Source organism: Lipophrys pholis, assembly GCF_963383615.2.
Source record: "Lipophrys pholis genome assembly, chromosome: 2".
Classification (NCBI taxonomy): Eukaryota; Metazoa; Chordata; class Actinopteri; order Blenniiformes; family Blenniidae; genus Lipophrys; species Lipophrys pholis.
Window position 1 is genome coordinate 10,863,813 of NC_137636.1, and position 24,503 is coordinate 10,888,315.

Sequence of the window (24,503 nt, forward strand, 5' to 3'; positions counted from 1 at the left end):
AGCTCATTTAAACTAATTGAGATGCATCTGTTACCTTGAACAAGCATAATTTTCCTTGCTGCACAAATGGCGAGAACGGATGTGTCACGTGTCTGTGTTCCTCCCTCCCTGAGAAGAGATGCTTTTGGTGGGTCATGCTCACAAAGAGCAAAGCTGACACACAAGTCTGGCAAAGTGATAATAAACCTGCACAATGTGTGACTAAAATCTCTAAGCACCTTTTAATAATAAATTTATTATTCATGATGATAATTGAACTACTTCTGTGGAACCATTTAGTCACCTGCATTATTCATTTAAACTAGTTGTGCATAATGAATGTGGCAGAGCAGCCACAAAACAAAAGGCTGTCAGCATCTGTTTATGTTTTCACACTTAGTCCCGTGTCGTTTCCCGCAAGGCTTTCCCAGTCAGATGTCTTGTTGCTTTCTGATGCATTGCTGCGTCGCCCTTTACTTTATTAGCTATCACTTTATGTGATGATCCCAGCAAGTAATAACTGACTGATCGTTGTTCATGCATTAGATCATGGGTAATCACATGTGCTCACTTTCATGTATTGTGTGTTTTTAAGAGGTCTGCAGCAGTTTTTGTGTGCGTGGGCGCGTGGGTGCACGTGAGCTCTCCCTCGCTCTAATTAACATAATGGTCAAGGTGTTCTTTCATGGCTGGTTTACGATTAAGTTAGTGTAATGATTAGGGTTAGACTGAATCAACAATGAGATGGCACCCATAAAGATAATGCCACACGTCCTGGTGTGTGGTGCGGTGTGGTGTCCGTGTGAGTTGTACTAGATTACAACAGTTCAAAGACTAATACCCTCTGAGACTGGAGGAAATGATACATTAATTCCAGGTCCATGGTCTGTAGTTTAGTTATTGTACAGCAATGATGGCCTGCCCCCTCTCAAGCAGTTACAGACTCCTGGTGTTGGTTAATAAAGAAAAAAACTAAACCCACAATCAGAAAATGGACAAATCAGACACTTCTTCTTTGCAATCATCAAATCATTATTTACAATTTTATGAACATAGAAATATCATGAGTCCCAAAGAAACATTTAAAGTTGCTCCATTTCAAGATGTATTGAATAAACTTCCCTTGTATTGACTTCCTGAAGCCATATTCCCCAAATATAGTGCTTATTGATTTTACTTGGGATAAAAAGGCCCCATTCAGTCCAGCGTTGATATTCTGGCCAGCATCCACCTGTCACATCGATTTGATCCACCCCCAGGAAAGAAAAATATGAAGACCCAAACACCACCAATCTGTTGTTGTCAGCAAGTACACTGCAGGCTTCATATGGGTTTTTCAAAAAAACAAAGATGTGCTTGAACAGGACAGAGAAGAGCAACACTTCTGAGACTGATATGGGTAAACTTGAGAGACACTATTACGTGTGTTGAAACACGCCGATATGAGACCAGCCTCCAGTGATTCATTTATTACAGGAAGTCATAAGAGTTAACAAAATATATTTGGGCATTCATTTAATGCCACTGCTCTGTCACACTTCGCTTTAGTGACGCAGAAGGTCTCGTTAATGTTTTCGCTCTGACAATCAATAGCTGAAAAAAAGGTGACAGAGATAATCTGTGGGAAACTACAACAGTCTCTTATAGTCACAGCCGTAGTTTAAAGGACGGGTTCAATCACATACCACATCGTGCTTTCTTCTTTCTGTATAAAGTATTTTTTTTTAACCTTTATTTTAATTCATGATATAATATATATATAGTTCTCATTGGAGCTATACTGTAATGAATCACGTGACATAATATATAAGCTTTTAGTTTACTCTAGTGACCTAAAGATGACCTTTATTGAACCTAATTTTTTAGATTGATTTAATATTTATTAGTAACTGTTAATACTGACTTATGAAAACCAGTCTTGCTATCAGGGTCTAAGCCAGAGACTCTCAAAGGTTGAAAGTCTCTTGCTGCGCATGCTTTGTCTCATATTGTGAAGTGCTTTTTCAGACTGAACATGTCGGCATCAACAGCTGTTTGATTGATAGGATATGGAAGCTGAATTCCTCTAATGCCACTTTCAAATTGATAATCTGGTGGGACTATACTATATATATAATCTGTAACTGCTGCAGCTATTACACCTTTGTTTTGCACTAAATCTTATTTTATAATTTCAATTTCTCTCTATTACACGTTACTCTGTCTTCATTTTTCAATGATTTACTGATTAGGATTATTAATGCTTCTTGTTACTATGATTATGAATGTTTTTTGTTACTGTTTGATCGTTCCTTGTGGTGCATCAAGTTAACTCTCCACATGTGGTACACAGTCCTGAATCCCAGTTGAGACAGCAAGTACCGTGCATGCAGTGTAAAAAAAAAAAAAAAATGAGTTGTAAGTCACAATGTGACTTTTGTGGAAACGAGAGCAGCTGAATAGACATCCTGTGCTTTGTAGTTTCTAATTCTTTGGAGCATTTTAATGACAACTTGTATACTGGAGCCTTCAGAAAGCGTTACTAACATGATGTCAACATGACATAAAGGAAAAATCCACTGATTTCAATTCTTGATGCTGAGTTTTCAAGTACTGTTGATATATCCTGTAAAAAATGTTTCAGGCTACTGGAGGCTACTCTAAAAAGGCCAAAGTTGTGAATACATGTATGGATAATGGTCTCTTTGAGTTAGCTTAGTGACATACTGTACCTTTCAACTGCCCATGTAACAGTCACACATATATATAAATATATATACTCACATTACTAATTAGACGACTGGCTTTGTGTCAGTTTCTGAAACATTATTATTCAGGCTTTAGCCGTCACTGACTTCAGTGTGACATTGGCATTCCTGTTAACGTGCAACTTTAAAGAAAACCTTTTTTTTTTCCATGTATTGTTGCTATTTCTATATGTTATGTGTATAGTCAGTGTGCACAGTCGAACAGTGGCTAGCACTCTCGCCTCAGAGTGAGACTGTCATGGGTTGAAATACTAGCTGGGCCTTTCAGTGTGGAGTTATGTTCTCCCCGTGTGGGCGTTGGGTTCCTCCAGTTTCCGCTCACGGATCAAAAACATGCATGTGAGATTAATTGGTGAACCTAAAATGAGCCTCGGTGTGAATGTGAGTGTGTGTGGATGTCTGTCTCAGTGTGTTTGCCCTGTAGTGAACTAAAAGCTGTCTAGAAGATAGATGGATGGATGTTCAACTTTTTCTTTTTTCAAATCTTGAATGCAAATGCTTCTTTGTTGTGAGTAAAATCACCAACTCGTCACAAATGTTGTATAAAAAAAAAAAAAAAAAAGCTCCAGTAGCAGGCTACAGTGGACAGACCACACATATTTTAGTTTCCTTTGCTTTGACTATAAAGAGAAAATGATTCAAGGATTCAACAATCAATATCGACATACAGGATATTTTTACATATTGTCATTCATCCAGGTAAAGGAAGCATCTCAAAGCAATATATACAGGAAGTGTTCTCTCTCTCTCTCTCTCTCTCTCTCTCTCTCTCTCTCTCGCTCTCCAATGTATAGGGATTTGTGTTTATTTATCCAACAGCGTGTGTTCATAGTGTGCTGACAACGGTAATAGTAAATACTCCTTTCTCCTCCAGCTCTTTTCCTCTGGGTGAGCGGTCTTGAAAATGTATGTTGTAGGTCTTGAGTGCTGAGTGCACTTGTAGGTTTCGCAAGAACATCAAAACACAATCAAGTCGTGCGGATCCCTGAGGCTCGGAGGCTGGGAGCGAGCACTTAGGGAAGGAGAGGATTAAGGAAGGGGGAGAGAGTGACGAGAGAATGTGGGAAATGACGGTATGAAAGCAGTGGAAAATAGATGAATGGAAAGCCTGAGAGAAATTACTTTCCACCATTTCTTACCGCTGAGTTCAGAGGATATTTGACTATATGTTTTAATGCCAATGCTTGCACGGACGTCACATTGTTTCTATTAGAGTTTCATAGTGAGTAAAGTTTATGACTAATTGATTGCCTCATACATTCATTCAGAAGTTTTTACCCTCCTCTGTCGTACTGAGTGCCGAGTTCACTGAATCGATCTGAAGCCCAGCCTCAACCCAGTAACCGCTTAAATTCCTGGTGTCACAATTCACTATACTGAGCTGAGTGAACTCTGGACAGCCCCAGAAAGGGAGAGAGGTAAAAAATTAAGTCTTCTTTTTTCCTTTCTCGTTTTTTGTGTCATGGTCCAAAAATTCAGCTCTATTTTGTTCATATTTGAAGCCTGAGTGTGAGGAATGGTAATTGAGCCATCACTCGAGGAAAGAGAGAAAGATGAATAGACAGCAGAGGGAGAGGTGGAGGAGGAGGAGGGGGAAGAGGAGGAGGAGGAGGAGGAGGAGTGATGTAAGACTGGCTCATTTAGGATGTGATGAGAGCCAGGCAAACTTATCTCATCTGAATTTTGTTCATTTGGACAGAGGATTTAAAAAAAACCAACAACCTACAGACAGCATTTAATTGCTTTTGAATATATTGTATCTGTATCTTGGAAACAAGATAAAAGTATGGGAGAAAAAATAGTCACTCGGTAAAGCTTGTTGAAGAGAAAAAAAAAAGGTTGTTTGGATTCAACAATACCTAAAGTGTGGGTAAATCTCTTGAGAATGTGAAATTAAAGTTGGAGCTTGTGTTTTAGATAAGGTTTAACAACATATGTGTTTGATTTAATATATGTGTTTATGAATTTCTATTTCTATTTCAAAATATGACAACAACAACCGCTTGTACCTGCTCCTCATGTCAGAAACGGATACAGAAACATCCCAGTCACTTCGAGTGAACCACATTTGAATTGAAATTTAGAATATGCCGCCTAAAAACAATGTATAGAAATGCCAAATCAGTGGAGCAGTTTGCAACATGATTCATATGGTTAACAATGATCAAACTCTAGAGGAGTTAAAAATGTTATATGCCAAAAAAAACCCAGCCACAACGAAACATCAAGTATACCTGCAATGGTGCCGCACTGATTCCTACTGATATCGTCCACATTTGGTGTGATTATTCTAATGGGTATAGCCGAGGCTCATCTCCACTCACTTACAAGTTTAATGCCTGCACAATGCAAGTGCAGCACAGTATCAAGGAAAAATTGATCAAGGACACAATCCTGAGAGGCTCCACAGTGGTGCCGTGCTCTCTTCTCAGGCTCAGTTCAGGCTTGGGGGGCTTTCTGTGTGGAGTTTCTGTGCGTGGGTTCAGAGATAAATATTCAGGCCAATTCTAATCAATATTCAAACCCTGGTTACAAGTTTCAGTCACTAGCTCAGAATCAAACCACCTTTATTGCCACGGCAGAGTAAAAAAATACCACATAATTTGTCAGTCACAAGCCAAGCCCCCGCAGGAAATTTACAGTCGTTTTCTATCCATCCATCTTCGATGCTGCTTTATCAGATTCAGGACCACTGGGGGCTGGAGGGAATGCAGGTAGCAGTGAGTGAAGCCAGGTTACACTCAGGATGGGTCATAACTCCATAACATGGCAAACACAGAGACGGACAACCACACATGTATGAGCAATTTAGAAGCACCAATTAACCTCAAGCACACACCTGAAGAACATGCAAACCCCACACACAGATGGCTCCGAGCCCAATCCAGAGTCCAACCAGAGACATTCTCACTATGAAGCCAGAATACACTATACTACACAACTATGTTGCGCGATCTATATCTCTCTCATTAGAATTCTTCACTTCAGATCATACCTATCCACGGGAGCTGTGTACATTCTGTGGGAAAAATAAACCAACAGCAGCAGGTTACAGTTGTGTAAACACTGATATGGAGAATTGCTGCTGCCACAAGGTTTATTGAGGCATAAATGAGAATCCTGACTGATTTTCTCACTAATTTGAGTGTCCCATAATCCTCTCACACTCACACATGCAAACACAGGCGGGATAGCGGTGATTAAGGATGTCCAGAAACTGTCATTCGGCAGTGTGGTGCCGGGAAATGATGTCTCAGTAGACCCCCCGTACAAGGCAGAGCAAGAGTTAAGACATTAATAGGCAGAGAAAAGCCATACAGCATCACTGTCTACCTGTGTGCTGGGACTGGGGAGATCAAAGGCTGACTCTGAGAGAGAGAGAGAGAGAGAGAGAGAGAGAGAGAGAGAGATACACAGACACAGAACGGGAGAAGAAAAAGTCATCCAGCGACAAGGAGACAGAGAGAATAGCAAGTTCTGAAAGCACAGAAGGGACGGGGAGGCAGGTGAAGAAAAAAATCGACAGGGAGGATAAATAGAAGACATTTCCCTTCTGCCACCTGCCTTATTGCTGACTTCAGTTCATGTGCTGCATTGGCCTCTGTGTCACCTTCTGTATGTCTTATGAAACTCTTGAAACAAGGCAGGCATTCAACTTGTCCGGTCAGCACACTGGCTACTGAGTCACACTAACTCTGTGCTTGTGCGTGCGTGCGTGCGTGCGTGCGTGCGTGCGTGCGTGCGTGCGTGCGTGCGTGCGTGCGTGCGTGCGTGCGTGCGTGCGTGCACTGGATATGATGCAGTTTCTATGTTGCCACAATGACTCATTGTTTAGCTCGAACATACCTCTGAGGGTGGCAGTGTCAGTTTGTCCATCACTGGTAAAACACTACAACGTCTCAGCAACTTCATAAGAGTCTGATTCTGTTCTAATCTCTGAATGTTGATTAGTTTTATGTCTCCACTTTTTATCTGGAAAGTGACCATATCTGGTAAATGGAAAAAAATAAATAAGGAAACATTAGACTATAGCAGGGGATGATTGTGCTAATTATTTAGGTGTTCATTTTTGTAGTATTAGTGCAGCGCTAATCATCAACATCGATAATTGCTCATTTTGCTTCAGCAAAGTGTCTCCTATTCTGAGTGTGTACACCAGATTTAAGCATTTTTATTCAAATTATGAGGAAAAAAAAGTGCTTGAACATCAGCACTGTACACAAATAACTGCTGCAAGTGACAGCATCTGTTTTTAAAAATACACTGATAGAAATCTAGTGAGTCATATTTACTGTAGTTATTTTTTGTAAACAACAAATTGGATTCCAGGATAGAAGTATTCAATAATTCATGGGCAATCTTTAAAGATGGCTCGAGCCCATATAGAGATTGCTTTAATTAGAGATCTTCCAATATTTGGGATTTTCGGTTAGTTTCACAGCGCTTAGCAAGAGAGTTGATTGTGTAGTTTCAAAGCCATGGGGTTTCTTTGTATTGACTTTAAACTCTTCACATATACAAATATTCGTCAACAACACTTCAGGGTTTGTTTTTTTTTGCTGTTGTTTTGATTTACACATATTTTATTCAGTGTGCTATAAAGGGTTAAGGAGTCACTGGGCATAAAGCTTTCGGTGCCCACAGAAACCTATGAAACGGTTTGGTGACACAGATTAAACTGTATGATAGCTGGCATTAGTAATTTACATGAATTTGTAGTAATATGAATAAGGTTGACACTTTATTCCCCCAAAATCTCCAATAAGCAAATAACACCTTGACTTACAACGGATTGCCAAAAGCATCATTTTGCATGAAAAGAACAGTGTCGATTATTCCTACCAGCCCTGTCGGTAGTACAATCAGTTTATCACCGCTGCACTAGGAGCTCATTGTAATGTCATCAGTACCAGAATATAAAAGGTCGCGTGAAAAAAATGGAGGTGTGAGAGGAGACGTATACTGCAACACTTTATAGCCACACACATTGCTCTACAACCGGCTGAGTATGAATAATAAATATGTAATGTGTAAGTGCTTAAGTGCTAACATAAAATGTGATGAATAGAGTATTGAATATCCAATCTGAGCATTTTAAAGGTAGGACTCCAGAGGGGCTCCGTTATTTCTGATTTACTTGCAGCCGCGTTGTGAATACGCCCCTGATTTCAGGACGTGTCGTGTGGTTTTATCTGTTGAGTAACGTCTCCCACTTCTATTTTTATGAAATTTTAAACTAAAGAAGTAAGTTTAAAAATCTATCAGTTGTAATCAGGCACTTCATACCTCTCCCCTCTGACTTCCGTTCTCCTTTTTCCCCCCTTTCAGGTGAAGAATCTATTATTCATGCTTTTCCTTCACTCAGGTTGTGTCCACTTCAGCAAGGTTTGAAGTTTGGGAGAAGTGAAGTAAAATTGAGATGAGGCAACTCAGTCTGGGGACACCATTGCAAGGCTGAACATTTTATTCTTGAATATGTGTACCACGGGAAACCATGCAGAGGTCAAAAAAAGTGTTACCTTCGGGCTGCCCTGCATGTGTTCACTCTGGTAAAATCAAATAATCCAAACTGAAGCCGATAAACATGAGAAGTTCAAAAACTACAGAAAGGTTTTAGGATGACTTACTCTAATAATTAAGCTGTCTGTTGAAACAAGAGCAGTGCTTACGCAGAAAGTGTTTGGAATTGCAATATAACAATATAGTAGACAAAGATAATGAATTCAGACCAAAGTCACAAAGCAGAAAATATGCACACTCACAATGTAACAATTTTTGTTTGCTTGTTTGTTTTCTTTAAATCCTGGTGAACAAATAAAGCTATACACGGTTATTATTGAAGAAGTGCAGGTAATGTTGTTCTTACAAGGCAATGACCAGCATATTAGCTATTTGTATTTAAATACTTTTATTTGTTCTGTCATGCCTGAGAGCAAGTCAATGTCATTATGTTGAAGTACTGAAACTACATAGATGTTGATTAGTTTACTGTCTCTGACTATGCCTGATGTTACTTTAAAGTATTATTGTGCAGGTTTGTCAAGGCGAAATATTACCTGACAAGTAAAGATTTTATTGAAGGTAATGAGAAAAAGTATTAGACAAGGTGAACTTCTTCTCAAGTGTTAATTGCCAAACTGAATTTAATTCATTTCCCATGAACAGCATAGTTAAATCTCAATCATGCCAGACCACTGAAACAAAAGCATGATATTTTAGTTTAGTGCAAAGAATAAGATTACAGTGTTGCAAAAAAATCGAAATTTTATTGAATTCTCTTTACCAACAGCAGACAAGTGGATCTCTAGTAATTTCAAGATTATACCTTTCTAATAGTGTCAGATACAGAGAAATGTTGTCTTAGGTTTTCCTTTCAAACCGTTCTGCATTAAAAAAAAAGTGCACCATGATGAATTAGGCAAACCTAGAGAAATATCTTAAATCATACATTCTACAATGATTATCTTCAGGCAGATATTTGCAAACAGCTTCTTATAATACAGGATTTATGCAGCCTTCAACGTGCATGTTTTCACAGATTCACCCTGACAACGTGGGTTGGATGCTTCTCTGCTGGCATTAAGGCTTTTACTGCTGCGTCACCAATCTCTCGATTCAGGATCATGTATTTTGGGGGACATTCCTACACTTTGCAAACTTTGTCTGCAGGCCAGAATGGAACCCTTTGCAGGGTGGTTTGTCTATGTCTGACAAAATAGGGTCTAATTTATCCACTGCAAATGTTAGAAAAGCTTTTTTTTAGGTTAGTTGTGAGATAGTTCATGACATAGAGGAAAGATGTACCATGCTCCCCTATAGGCTCCCGTTATTTTAATTATGCATGCTTTTAAATCTTTTATAAGTACAGCTATTTTCTCTTTATTTATTTGCGGTCTCTGTTTAGTTTAGACGGACACTGTGGCCACAAGTAAAAAAGACTGGGAGACAGTGAGAAAAGTTACCATTTAAGAAGTCACTGCTGTAAATTCACCGTCTGAAATGGCATAAATTTAAGTCTGGTTTGACTGATCTGCTTTTCCAATTTGCATTTAATTTGTTGAGGAATGATGACTCAATACTGAAAACTGAAAAGACCTGGTAGTTTTCTTTCAAATCCCATTTTGCTGGAAGACTGTCCGAGGCTTTAGTTTTATATCTGCAGATCAATTCTGTCTTTTCTTCAAAGGATGAATGAATGTCTGGGCCAGGGTAATCTGTCCTGCCTTCAGTCTGTTAAGCCTGTGCTTTGTCTTCCTGTGCTGCTGTTATGGATGTCTCTTTCCTCACAGCAGCTGAGGCTCACAAAGGTCTATGGGAGGAACAACCAACAAAACACATCTTTTGTTGGTATACAGTAGTTTGTCAAGGGGCCACACTGCAGTCTGTCTTCAAGTATTCTTGATTTCTTTTTTTTTTCTCCCTCTACCCTCCGAAAAGAATAGAATGTTTTGGAGAAATGCTAGGCAATAAAGTTTGTAGTTTTCATCATTTTTTCTTTAAACATTTCGGAGTAGAATTTAACTCGTAAGCAATTGTTATAGAAGGTCTCACCAAAGTACATCAATGCATGGAGGTGATCCCAGCTGACAAGGGGGAAGGCAGGTTACACCATCGCAGACACACAGGTACATTTACTCCTCGGGGCAATCTGGAGTGACGAAGTCAACTCAAACGTCTGTTCCTGGACTGTGGGATAAAACATTGAAACTCCACACAGAAAGGCCCCCTGGCCTCTCCCGAGACCTTCTCACTATGTGGCAAGAGTGCTTAACACTACACCACTGTACGCCCCCCATTCAAGTATACCTTTTAGTAATACGCTGCAATCCTCTAAAAAAGCAGGATCACTGCCCACAACAAGAAGAGGCTTTTACATCTCTTTTCTTCACTGCTTCTTCTGCCTTTGGAGTCCATATGTGTGACAGACAAAGAGCAGATAAAAGGGTTGAGATGTCTGCACTCCTTCCTTTTATCTTGAAGTTGTTTCAGTTACCTTTTCACTTTTACTTCTGTCCCATTAATTCCCCTCCGGCGTTGTTTGTCTCTTCTGACATTGATGGAACCCGAAGCTTCTCCAGGCCATGAAAATACACGAGAAAAAAATCTTCAGTCCTCAAATGAAAGATTTTTTTTCCCCTCCGATGATACCTTTCATACAGAAAAAACTTGGTGATACATGATGACTTGCATAGAGACTTTTTTTTTAATGGTTGTATTGATGTACACTTGGTAGGTCCTGACTGACAATGGCAATGCAGAGGAATGCTGGTATCTTCCTTTTTAATAATACTGTTTGATTATTCTAATGATAATGGCTATGTTTTTGCTTACAAATGGTCAGGACCACAGTGCAACTGACCTCAGTGATTATTTATTCCTTTCAGGCACTTTTCCTCAGAGGTTAGTGGTGTAACAATCAATCAAGAGCAGCGGTCCTGCTCTCCCTTCCACTGATGGAATATTGACAAATGACGACATTTCAAATGACTGATGGATGCCCCAAAAGGCACTCAATCTATAGGCCCACTTGTTAGCTATCCAGCACAGTCAGTGTCAAATGCTTCAAGTTACACATTTCTCATGGGCAGAAAAGTATCAAATAGACATTGTGTTTACTGTTACAGAAATCGGACTGAATTTTTGCTCAAATATGATAAACAAAAAAAAACTAAAAAAAAACTTTTCTCTTTGTTGTAGTTGTTTTTACATGATCTGGGGTCAAAGTAACAAATTACTAATAATTAGATTACTGTCACTTAGCAGCACTTTGGGCAATGCAATTTACACCAAGTGATCTGCTTTGAATTAATAATTAAACAGTAAAATCTGCATTTTTGTACCTGATAAGTTAAGAAAATTCCTGCACTATGCCTAGTTTTACTTCTAATTAATAAACACAGTTTGCTGGTCCTAGATATGTGCATTGAATACTGAATTGAAGAGAATGTCTTCTATTGACTATGCAATAAATGCAGTTAAGAGGTAGCTCATATTACTATTTTAAGAGGGCCGCTTTCACTGGTTGAGCACAATTGAAGCAGTGTAACAGAAGTTGTGTAAATTCTCTATACTCTTTTCAGCTCTGTACACAGTATCATTTCCCATAAACTTGTCGTAACGTCTGTAATATGTACCCATTTCATTTCTGCTCGAGTATGCTGCATTTAATTTGATCTATAGTCAATACAGCTTGATGTTGCCGGAAACAGGGTGAACAGCAGCAGCTAGACTGAACCGTAAAGTACATTTACAGCCTCTGAGAGTAGCTTTAAAGGCTAAACATAGTCCTAAAAAGCTTCCGGTTTGATTGGCATGTAGTTTGCTAAATTTCAAGTCATTTTTCATCATGTTTTCCCATCACATTGTACACTGCTAAAGCCGCGGCTTCCATACAGAGTAGAACGCTAAGAAAAGCAACATCAACTTCATACCAGCATGTCCAAACACAGAGTGACAGAACTGTGAATGTTACCAGGCTGAAAAATGGCATTCAGGCTTAACAGAGCTCAGGCGAGATTAGTCTACTTTGCTGTAGTGTCCTCTGGCATTTAGGACTATCCTATGCTTCACATCTCTTTCTCATTCTGTGTCTACTGTTCTACAATTCCTGCTCTAATTTCCTCTCCTCCTCTTCCCTTATTGTCAATGACTAGGGTTTTAATGATTACATCTGGCGGTGCCACATATTAATTCCTGCCTCTCTGGCAAAAAGCTGTTCCCCACCTGATTATGCAAATCAGGCCTACATTCTCTCCCTTTGAAGTGGAGGAAAAGCTGCTTAGAGATTCTCCCCTAGAGGAAACACTGCAATATGGGGAACATCAACAAACCAGAGTTCATACAAAGGTCAACAATATGGTTAACCTCAATGAAGCCCCAATTCATCTCCACATCTTGCCACTTTTAAGTTTGTGTTGACGTTGTGGTGGTGTAATGATGGGCTCACATCGGCGTCTGGAGCCATTTTTCAAAGAAATGCAGAAGTGGGGTAAAAGTAGGACACCAAATAAAAATAGCAATAGAAATGCACGCAATATTGCTTGTGTCTGTAGCCGCACAGAATAGTGGGATGAAATCGGAGCAAGGCACTCGCAGCTTTCGTATTATAGCCATCATATCTTTGACCGTGTCTCATAGTCTCACAAACCCAAAAGCCCTATGGATCTTGGAATAAAAGACGGTTTCCACACATAACAGCCATTGCAGCAACATATTTTGTCTCTGTGTTATGTTCAAAAGCTGAAAAAAAATGTATCAATTTTGGTGTATTATTGTCCACGTTTACCCTCAACACGGCTTTTCTGTCTGATCCGAGCAATCACAGCCTGATGAAAAGCTCCAACACTGCGAGGAAACCGCTTCTGGTTTTCGCTCAAGCATGACACAGGAACAGTCCTGCCAGGTAATGAGCCGCCATAAGAGATGATACGGTCATCTCAGTCCAATTGAACAGACGTATGGTGACAGAGGAGAGAAGATTACTTCTGGTGTGTTAATTCGTGTCAGGACAAAGCGTTAAAAAAAAATTAAAAGTCAGGAATGAGGAGAGGAGCTGCGTTACTCATTATTATCATCAAAGCCAGCTCTCAGAAAACTTTATTCTCCTGTTAAGTCGAAAAACCTTTGCATATGTATTTGTATCTGTATCTGAAATGAATATTGGCTGACAAACACTGTTTTTGATGTCATAAAATGATTTTCGCTACTTATACATAATCCAATACGCAGTACCATTCATGTAAAGCAGGAAGAGATATGTTGACTCAATAACAGATTGAGTATCTGCAGACGTTTCAAACAAAGAGAGAAAGTACAGCAGCAGATCAAATTTTGAGATACATGCACATCAACAGTTTCTGCAGTTTTGACAGTTAGACACGTAGACAAAATTGTTGGCACCACTCTGTTAATGAAAGACAAACCCCCAATGGTCAAAGAAATCACTTGACTCTGACAAAAGTAATAATAATTAAAGAATTCTATGAAAATTAAGCAATGCAAATCAGACATTGCTTTTGAATTGTGGTTCAAAAGATATATTTATTTTAAAAACACACTCATGACACAGGCCTGGACAAAAATGATGGTGCCCCTAGAAAAGATTGAAAATAATTTCACCATAGGGAAATGTTCAACCAATCCTCTAATTAGCATCACAGGCATCTACAAGCTCCTAATCAGTCAGTCGGCCTATTTAAAAGGTGACAAGTAGCCACTGCAATGTTTAAAAACATGGCGTGCACCACACCAAACATGAACCAGAGGAAGCGAAGGGGATTAGAAAGAAAGTTATAGACAAGCGTGTTAAAGGTAAAGGCTATAAGACCAACTCCAAGCAGCTTGATGTCCCTGTGACTACAGTTGCACATATTATTCAGAACTTTAAGATCCACAGGACTGTAGCCAACCTCCCTGGACGTGGCCGCAGGAGGAAAATTGATGACAAAGTGAAGAGACGGGAGAATACGAATGGTGACAAAAGAGCCCAGAACAACCGCCAAAGAAATTAAAGGTCAACTCCAAGGTCAGGGTACATCAGTGTCAGATCGTACCATCCGTCGTCGTTTGAGCCAAAGTGGACTTCATGGGAGACCACCAAGGAGGACACCACTGTTGAAAACAAATCATAAAACTGGAAGACCGGGAATTGCCAAATCGCATGTTGACAAGCCACAAAGCTTCTGGGAGGAATGTCCTGTGGACAGACGAGACAAAACTGGAACTTTATGGCAAGGCACATCCGCTCTATGTTCACAGGCGCAAAAATGAAGCACACCAAGAAAAGAACACTGTCCCTACTGTGAAACATGGAGGGGGCTCTGTTATGTTCTGGGACTGAGACAAACCTGAGACAATTGGCGCAATTGCTCATGAGGAGTGGGCCAAAATACCTGCTGAGAGGTGCAGAAAGATAAAGACACAGAAATCGTTTGATTGCAGTGATTGCCTCAAAAGGTTTTTCAACAAAATATTAGGTTAAGGGGACCATCATTTTTGTCCAGGCCTGTTTCATGAGTTTGTTTTTTAAAATAATTCTGTTGAACCACAATTGAAAAGCAATATCTGATTTTCATTGAGCTTTTGTTTATTACTTTTGTCAGATTTAAGATATTTCTGTGACCATTGTGGGTTTTTCTTTTATTAACAGATGCTTACCAACAATTCTATCCATGTGTGGATATTTTCCTCTTGTAGCCAATCGCTACAGTAACAGTTTTTTTACATGTTGTTTAGGATTGTTTTTATTGGACGGTTTAAGACAGCAACAGTGGATATTTTTCTTCTAAATACTAAAACAGTACAGAGCTCTCAGTTATGCAGTGCCACAGTGTGTTTATCTGCTGCAAGATGCTCTTCCTGGTTATTTTCAGGGAGTAAAGGCAGAAGCTAGAGTGAGATACAATTGCTATTTGAAAATATATTTGAAAAAGAAGACCATAAATAAGGAGAAGGTGGTTTGCAGAGGCTTATCCTGACAATATCATACTTGCTTTATCAATACTTAAAACGCAACTAATTGGCTTGTGCATCGTGCTTCATTAATGAAATGTACCATACCTAGTCTTTTTTTTTAAGTCTGTGAGGCTCTTCGATTCCATGGAGAATTTCTGGTTCTGAACCTGCTAAAGGTTCACTTCGATGTTTGTGCTGAAACCGGCTTCTCCAGTCAAAACGGTGAGGGTGAACTAAACCTGTGAGCTCAAGTCACACAATGAGACGAACCACAAAAGAAAGCTTTATAAAGTTGAGTCTAGCTGTAGATTTTCTTATAGATTCACTGCTTGACTGAAACGTCCTCTTCCTTCTGTCATTACAGATGCAGCTTTATGACAAAAAATATTGATTTTATGTAACAATTAGAAGCAGGCTGGCACAGGGCTGGCTTCGGAGGAAATTGTTGAAGGTAAGTATGACTGATGTGCGCTTGTGCTATTTTTATTTACTTGTTCACACAACACACCCACATACATAAAGCAGCCAGCAGCTATGAGAAACAAACACTGCGGATGCAACACTGACAGTCAATGATTGGCGTTAAAACTTCAACATCACTTTCTAAACCTGTATGCAGTGGACGAAAACATGCCTCCAATGGATTATCTGTAAAAGCCAGGGGCTGCATGTGGTTTGCATTATTGTAAAGTTTAAGTTCAACATATTCATTTTGGTAATCTCTTCTGCATACGGTGACGCTATTTCCTCCTTCTAATCCGACACAAAAACATGGGTCCCCAGGTCTTGCCCGGCTGAGGCACCACGAGAATACCGAGTCTGCGGTGATAAGAAGACTCGGTGCTGTTTTGTGGCTGCAGGGAAGGCTCATGAGTTGTCTGGCCATGACCAGGGTGAGAACTAAATGCAAAGTACCTAGATAAACCAACAGCAATCTCATCCCACAAGTCTTCAAGCTCAGCCCCGGGAAAGTCATTGAGCACAGACTCGACCACAGCAAAGTTCTCAAGACTGGACAGTGTGCAAGTTGAATACACGACGATTCCCCCTGGACGCACCGCTGCCAGAGCAGAGCTGGAAAAGGAGACAAATATAGCACTTTATATCAAGAGGCTTTAAAATTGTGTTACATGCGCTTTAAACGTGTGTTTTGTTTCAAGTGGGTAATGAAGCCACAGCTGAGTAACAAGTGCAGAAAATTAAGAAATACAACGCTGCTGTAATAAACAGTATGTTTATGACATAAACGTAAGAATTCTAACTCATGAACTCTGCAAATAAATGTACTATTTTTAAGTGATCTAATGATGTTATAACCTGTCAGAGGGTTACAGCTGTGTCACATATTGAAGACAAAAATCGTCAATTTATTTTCAAATGTTCACTATCGTCTAATGCTTAATAACCCAACATAACCTATGTTAAAATGGTGTGGTAGAAATGTAAAGAGAAATGTCAAATTAGTACCTAAGGACTAACCCCAAGCCGTGTTTTGTTTTTGTCTTTTTCTAATCTCAGCCATTCAACTTACTTAAGCAGCTGAGTCTGGAGTGCAGGCAGTTTGGCTCTTTCCTTTAATCTCTGTTCCCCCTGCTGGCTATTGGGAGAATAAAGCCAACTCCTGTCATTGGAACATGGAGCATCGACTAGAACCTGGGACACCAGGAGGGAGAGAAATGTGAGCTGTCCAGACAACAAGTAATGAGCTACAGAAAAAGTTAAAGAACAAAAGTTAGAGAGGAGGACATTTTATACTAATAATCACAGTAAAACGAGAGCAAATGAACATTGGTATAATTTTCTAATTAGGGAACATCTTATATTTGTGCCAAGGCTCCTTGAATCATCTAGAGACAAATTAATTTGAGTTGGAATAAGAATTTCTGCCAAAATAACATGAATGCAGCTGCTCAGACTTCAGACAGGAGGTACAAAATCCACTAACAACCCATGTTCATCATTACAAAAACACAAGTCCTGTACTGTCTGTTTACATGATTTATTTGCGATGCAGCCTTTGTTTACACTATGCCTTACGCCTAATCATTACGCTCTCCTCTTTATATATTTCTTTCTATTATCAAACCCATGGAGTCCTTTGATTCCTCTGAGCCAATTTGTCCTCTTCGTCTGAGTTGTAATTTGAATAAAGAGTTTTTCCCATTTCCTGGTAGTTTTATAAACCTCCGTTCAAAGTCTTTCTGTTCTCATTGATTTAAAACCATGTCTTTGAAAATTCAGCGTGTAAACTCAATTTGTTAGCAGTATTCAATCGCTTGCTACCACAAACATTCACAGGACAGTGCGCACCTTGTCATAGAAACCAGCTTCACTTTGGCCAAACGCCCGTCCATCCTGAGCAGACACAATCACTCTGCTGGGAAGTGCTTGAGGCAGAAAAGACTCCAATGTTTTGACCAGCCAATCCCGCCTGTGAGGATCTGGTTCATTACAGCAGAGAAGTGCTGGAACAAAGCATGAAAATGCATTAAGAATATCCAGCATGAAAATGCAAATAGGTCCATCGTAACAGCAACTACCATTATTTGCATCTGTTTTTCATAAAGAGCCTATAAAACAGACTAAAGCCATTTAATGTGATGGCAACATGAGCTTTATTACACATACAGACAGTAATTATAGTGAGGGAAAAGAAAAACACAAGCAAAAAGAATTGCTGGGGAAATGTGTGTTTCACCTGGGTTTGCACTCTGCAATATGGCTAAAGCTTTGCCTCCAGGGGCGGAGCAAAGATCCAAAACCTTCTCTCCGTCTTTGACTTGTAAAGCCAACACTGGAAGCAGGGAGGCAGCATTCAGGAGGTAGTACTGCTTCAGCTGGCCAGGCCTGTGTGCCTGAGAGGGAAACCGCAGTGGACGCGAGTGGACGTAACACTGTAATGAAGGAACCGCCGAACTGGGTGTCGACTCTGACTGAAGGTCCTGACCGAGCACAGGAGAGCTGCTGTCAGACTGGAGAGCGGTATCACAAAGGGCGCCACAAGATGACAAAGCAATGTCTTCTCCTTCTTGATATTTACAATTTGAGACCATGGAGGAGCCACGATGAAGTGGCACCGAGACATCTGTTTGCAGCAATAATGTGGAAAAGCCTTGGGACTGAAGAATCTGTGTGATGTCTGTCACGGCGCTGAAGCGGTTGAGCATGACGCCATACTGCCAGGAGTGAGGGTCCAAAAGCACCGCTCTGCAAGAGAAATGTCATCTCAATGAAGCAGAGTTGAAGATGCTGTCTGTGTGTAAATACAGCAGGAGTAATTGTCCCAGACAAAATGTACCTTGCAGATGGCCATAGATCTCCAAGTTCCTCACTGTACTGCTGGTCAAATAAATCCAGCACTGCTGGACATGATGATCTTTCTTTTTTGTGTTGCCTTGTCACCTGTTATAAAGGAACGATGTGAAAATGTTGCCTTGACAAGAACATATAGATGAATTATAAAAGTAAATTGATGCCACTTCAGTAACTTTCACAGACATTTATGTAAAGTGTGTTTACAACTAAACCTCAAAACGTTTCAAACATTCCAACTTGCTTAGAAGAACTGAGGAATTTAAATGTGACTCGCCATTTGACAGAACTCTGTATTTTCCATTGAAAAGGTAAAGGTTGAAATAACTGAAGAAGAATGGTAACAAATGTGTGAGATGCAATGTACACCCACAAGTTCAACAACTTGGAGAGAATTTTGCTGGAATAATTTGACTTCATTTTTTTTTTTTTCTTTCTTATAACACCAAAACTACAAAATAAAAACAACAACGTACTCAGCAATGATAGACGAAGTGTGGATTTGCAGATGTTTTTTGGGAAAAATGTAAACAATAACTATTTTAGGATATAAAATTCCAACCTACTTCCCTGGAGAGAAAAAAATGAAGACACATTCATGAGAGAAGACACATATTTCCTCAAAATGTGACTTGCAGCAAGCAAGAAAACCACGACCAGGAATTGGCTTAATGCAAATGCCCTAAACAAGAAGAGTTGCTGGATAATGTACAAGATATTTATTTGATGGAGAAATCGACCTACATTTTAAGGATAAAAGCGAATCCAGTCTATAAAAGGTTTTGGATAATTGGACGACTATATGACAAGAGACAGCAGTTAGATAAAGCATAACAATACTCATAAAGTTGTTTTTTAAAGTTTCCGGACAAAAATCTGTTTGAAGGAAAATCGTTTTGTGGTTATGTAATGTATATTATGTCATGTTGAAAATCAATAAAAAATAAAGTAAAAAAAGAAATACAAACTGCACTCTAAAGTCGATAAGGCTTGATTGATCTGGGCTAAATGAACGACGGTTTTGTATATTAGACACTAACTACCCCTGGTGGACGAGAGGTGTTAAGTCAGTCTTTGAAGGAATGACCGCAGCTTCAGATTTGAATATTAAACTTAATCGTCTTCAACCAGTGTGAATCATTTTAGCAGAAGTGGTGCAACTGCACATAGTTTTATACAAAGTTGGGGGGAAAAAAGGATGCTGTGTGTGCACTTTATCCAATTAGTAAAATATATATATGTAAGTTTAAAAAGACATGCTGGGCGGATTAGTTCTTTCTCTGTAATGAACTGACATAACACTTGATGACTGACATGAACACGATCAAGTTAATTAGTGCAATCACGAGTTTGGAACAACTATGAATTTCACCTGTCTGATGTCGAAGGACCTCTTATACAAGGAGTGGGACTGTCAGAGTTTTCCCAGGGACCATAGACACGCAAAGCCTTTACTTACGAAGCACATAACAGTGCTTGTTTACCTGGGAATTCCGTCCGTCTTTTTTCTGAATGGATTGTAAACCAACTCGTGGACCGCTGTGACCATAACACCGACACAACCTCTCCGAAGGCGTTTTAGTCTTAAAGCTAATTTTCCACAAGAATCTACAGAGCTGGTACATTGGACACGTTTAAACATGCAGTCTTCTGTTTTGCTCCAAAGCCGACATGTCAAACTTTAAATTAAAAAACAAACAAACGTCAAATTGCAGTCAGGTAAACACCGCTCAGAATGAGATACTGATAGGTACGTTTTTTAAATATGTCCGTGTCTCAATATGAACTGAACTTCAGTTCCGCCTGAGAAACGAGACCAATTTACTCAGAAATGAAGTTCTAAAAAAAAAAAGATATTCCAGGATAATCAGCAAACTCAATTTGTACCCGTTAGTGAGTATGAACTCATTGTTTTGAAGTAACTGGTTATATGTTTATCAAAATATATTTTAACTTAGGGTTCAAAATTGATCTCAGAATTTAAGTTGTCAGGTTCATTTATTGAAATGTTCTTGCCAAAGTGAATTTCATGCAATACTTACGTGTGCAGTACCATGGATATGACGGCCGTCTATTTGTGATAGATAGATAGATAGATAGATAGATAGATAGATAGATAGATAGATAGATAGATAGATAGATAGATAGATAGATAGATAGATAGATAGATAGATAGATAGATAGATACACACGAAGTTGAATCTAGCGTGATAAAGAAAAATGGCTACATACGTCAATGTAGCTGAAATTAGGTTAGCAGGGGGGAAATTGCTCATTTAAATGTAATCAAAAAATTATTTCCTCACTTTTGGGTAATTGGTTATTATTGTACTGAATTCTACTCCACCTCCTCCTTCATCCAGAGCTAACTTGAAAACATGTACATTTGTACTGGTTTGCCATATTATGACAACTGTTTTGTTGATGTTTTCTCAAGAATATCCAGAAAAAATTCAACTAATGTTGTGAAAAGCAGCCACATTTTTGCCAACCCGACCAATACACCCATGTTTGCGTGCAGATTTGAGCAACCAACATATTTTCTCTGCTTCCCTTCCTCTTCATTTATCACAGTGGCGTCAACAACGTCGTCACCACAGTGGAAACCACAGAAAGTAGTTCAGCACCCTGTGTGCACGGAAAAACGCCAGCGTAACCAGGTCAGATATAATATCCGGGGATTTGAACAAATTTACAAACAAGTGTATTTTAATTTGACTCAATTCAGTTTAATTTCTTTAGCACCAAATGCCACACAGTCATCTTACTGCACCTTTCCAGAGAAAAAAAAACAATTCCACATGGGCAAGTGTACTCCACTTAGGAAAGGAAAAACTCTCATTTATCGTGAAGAAATCTTTGCAGAACCAGGCTGTTGTTCTGGTTGTTGTTCTCAAACCTTTCACAGTGTTGAACCACCTGAAAAGATATTGAGCTCTCCAAGTACCACCATCATGGCTGACCTGAACATACAGCAGTGGCGCCTTAGTGGACTGTTTTCTATATTTTCCAAACTGCACACTTTGCAATTAGGAAATTTCGATGTCTCACATTGTGACCTCACTTTATATTTCATTGTCAAGCCCTCCGACTGACCAACATAAACCAAAGGTTATTTCAAAGGCAGAATTTTTTTTTTTTCCCCTAAAGAAAAAGCAGATAGTGGAGCTTTAAGGTCCTCATTTACATGGAACTGATCTAAAGCCTATGGACATGAATAGATTAGGACTTGAAGGCGATTTTGTATTTTTCTTGACTTGGGACAGGAAAGCTTTATACAGATCCTTCCCTAGCTGTTGTTTGAGGTCCTAAGCTCCATAACAGCAGTCACTGAATTAATATGCAGGCACATTTTGCCCCCCAAAGAATGGAAGATGGCATTTATCAGATTTCACAGCATAGCACACCCATAGATGATTAATATATTAAAATATCCCATCTGTGCCACATATTGAGTGCTTGATGCAAGCTGGGACCGCAAGGGGCTGGAGCTAACACAGAGACAGACACACTCAAAAGTACAGGCAATTTAGAGTCACTAAAACCTCTGTGGTAGGAAACTGGACTGCCTGGAGTAAATTCTCATAATATCTAAACTCAACACAGAAAGATCCAAGTCTGGACTCAAGCCTGTGTTTTCTTAAGGAGAGCCAACATGACCTACCACCATACCAATGTGCAGGCTGAGCTGCATCATGTAAATTGCAAAGGTAGACTTAAAACACTCCCAGAGGCAGTTGTACGATGAGCTTCTTCTCAGAAACACAAGGAAAGTTGGATTCAAAGCCAAAACATCCCTCGCTGTATCGAAGAAAAATACATCCATGTTTCTTCTATTACATTTGTACAAAGAGCCCAGCAAAGTTGGTTTCCATTTCAAAGATGCACTGTGGTTTCCACTGAACCTCACACATTCATCAGAGAAGCATGCTCATGTGGTCAGTTGCTGGTAACTCAAACACGGCATTTTTCAGAGAAACCACCCAGCTGATGCTCACTGTTCTCACATGCAGAATGACGAGCTTCACTATAGTGGCAGTTTTGCTTCTCTGCAGCCTCAGTAAGTATTGGCATGGAATTTCTTTTCCAAAGCATCGACTATTTGAGGCCCAGCTGATGTTTGTTTCTGCTTCGCTCGCTAACAGCAGTCACAATTCTCTTCGATGTCTTTCAGGTTGGATCCATCTCTCATTCGCTCACACTGTGGAGGCTCAATCTGGTGAGGATGCCACTCTGCCTTGCTTCAACTTCTCCATCAGTCCTACTCAGTTACTCTGGTTTAGATTCATCAACAGAACGCAGCCTTGCTGCATCGCCTCCATTTACAGTTCAAATGAGGCTGCGTCACTCTGCAGTGGATTTGAAAGGGACAAGTTCGAAGTGACATCCAACATGTCTACTGTGTTTCTCAAAATCAAGAGTGTGAATGAATCCGACTCTGGGCTGTACTTTTGTGGATATTATCTCAGGAAATACCCAATAATTACCAGCTCAACATATTTAAAGATTCAAGGTGAGGATGATTATGGGCATTATCATTATCCAAGGAGCGCAGTGATGTATTTATGTTTAAGAAAATCACTTTTTAAAATTCTTGTCTTTCCCGTTTTAGAAAAACCTGTTGAAACCACATCCCTGACAACTATAATACTGAGCGGCCTGAGTCTGATTCTTACTAAAGTCACCATTTGCCTCGTCATCAAATTTCAGACAGGTATTGTACAGAGACACTTCTCACATTCAACATCAGCCCTAATGCCATAAGATACCTTATAAGATCCATTATGTCTGCTAATGAAAGAAACTCAAACACTATGTAAATACTTTATTTATGTCGAGGTAACTTAAATCGAGTAAAGATTTGAAATTTCTGTATTGGAAAAGGGTCTCTTTCTTACTCTCCAGATTTGGAATTTATGAAGAGCGCGGAGGAGCAGCCCGGACTTTTCATCTAGAAACACAGAAGAAAAGGGTCCCAGGTTTCATAGAATGTATGCTGGATCGATAAGCATCAATGTACCCCACCCATGGGAGTATTTCACTTTTAATGATTTTGTCAACGGACGTCGGAATAAATACAATTGGCGGCACCATGTTATTTGAGGGCCTTTAATTTTAGAGTCATCGTACGTTTCTGCAGCCTGCGGCCGTTGCATCTGTTACAGTCACTGTTTTCCATTTCTTGTGTTTTAATTTTGTTCTCATTGAATGTCTTGGATTTATATATTTACTGAAATATTCTATTCTACAACTTTTGTCTTTAAACAAACAGTTTTACCCTCCGTTTGTTACTTACCTCCGAATAAGTAAAAAAAGAGGAATGTGACCCATTCAACCACCTCTATACTAGGAAGCATGCATGAAGACAGAATTACCCGTAAACAATAGATCACACCATGTTACTGGAAACACTGAGTGAATGTGGCACCTGAGCCGTGGCTCATCAGTAGATTTCTAGTTAGAAAACAATATGTGTAGATAGATAATAACAAATCTGAAATGACATAGAAGAATCAAAGTGGCTTTTTTTTTTTTTTTTTGAGAAATAACTCTGATATAAGCAAGAGTGGCTATTTAGGCCACTTGGACCTTATAGTCAAAAGGAGCAGAGTATATAAGTGAATCTTTCTCCTCCCATTCATTCAGGAATGTTAAAACTTTTGTTCTGTATTTTCTTGTATTGAATTTGTTTGTTTTTCTATGAATGAAATAAATAAACTATGTTACCAACTTATTAACAACTTTCAAGAGTCGCCTTTAATTTATTAAAATTACAAAAAAAAAAAAAAAAAAAGTGAAACTGATTTATGCAATAAAATCATGCAAAGTTTGGGGTTTTGTTTTATTAAACTTCTAATGTTGTCACTTGATATTGATAACAGCACCAAGAATAATCTTATAACCTTATAATATAGCATTAAGATGATATCATTAAGATGATAGGGGAGGACTCTGGGCTATTTAGTTTTACAGTTAATATTCATTTTCTGTTGTCATAGTGTGATTTTCTAT

General features: G+C 39.3%; 2 protein-coding genes across 4 annotated transcripts; one reads left to right on the forward strand and one right to left on the reverse strand.

Moving 5' to 3' along the window:
- Nucleotides 1-14,948: 14,948 nt before the first annotated feature.
- On the reverse strand, nucleotides 14,949-20,272 carry nsun3 (NOP2/Sun RNA methyltransferase 3). Of its 2 annotated transcripts, none has more exons than XM_080491353.1 (6): nucleotides 19,976-20,269; nucleotides 18,478-18,581; nucleotides 17,878-18,386; nucleotides 17,490-17,644; nucleotides 16,711-16,832; nucleotides 14,949-16,253 (listed from the first exon to the last, which is right to left on the reverse strand). In XM_080491353.1, the coding sequence occupies exons 1-6, from the start codon at nucleotides 20,114-20,116 to the stop codon at nucleotides 15,920-15,922; spliced, it is 1,365 nt and encodes a 454-aa protein (XP_080347479.1). In that variant the 5' UTR covers nucleotides 20,117-20,269; the 3' UTR covers nucleotides 14,949-15,919. The 2 variants fall into 2 exon arrangements, with proteins under 2 accessions (XP_080347479.1, XP_080347480.1); XM_080491354.1 differs by having other exon boundaries at nucleotides 15,643-16,253; nucleotides 19,864-20,272.
- A 2,221-nt stretch (nucleotides 20,273-22,493) lies between these two features.
- On the forward strand, nucleotides 22,494-24,235 carry LOC308106893 (uncharacterized protein). 2 transcript variants are annotated; one of them, XM_080458919.1, is made up of 4 exons: nucleotides 22,494-22,551; nucleotides 22,666-23,004; nucleotides 23,104-23,205; nucleotides 23,397-24,235. In XM_080458919.1, exons 1-4 carry the CDS (start codon nucleotides 22,506-22,508, stop codon nucleotides 23,444-23,446), a joined length of 537 nt encoding a protein of 178 aa, XP_080315045.1. In that variant the 5' UTR covers nucleotides 22,494-22,505; the 3' UTR covers nucleotides 23,447-24,235. The 2 variants fall into 2 exon arrangements, with proteins under 2 accessions (XP_080315045.1, XP_080315046.1); XM_080458920.1 differs by having other exon boundaries at nucleotides 22,503-22,551; nucleotides 22,666-22,710; nucleotides 23,397-24,227.
- The last annotated feature ends 268 nt before the right edge of the window (nucleotides 24,236-24,503 follow it).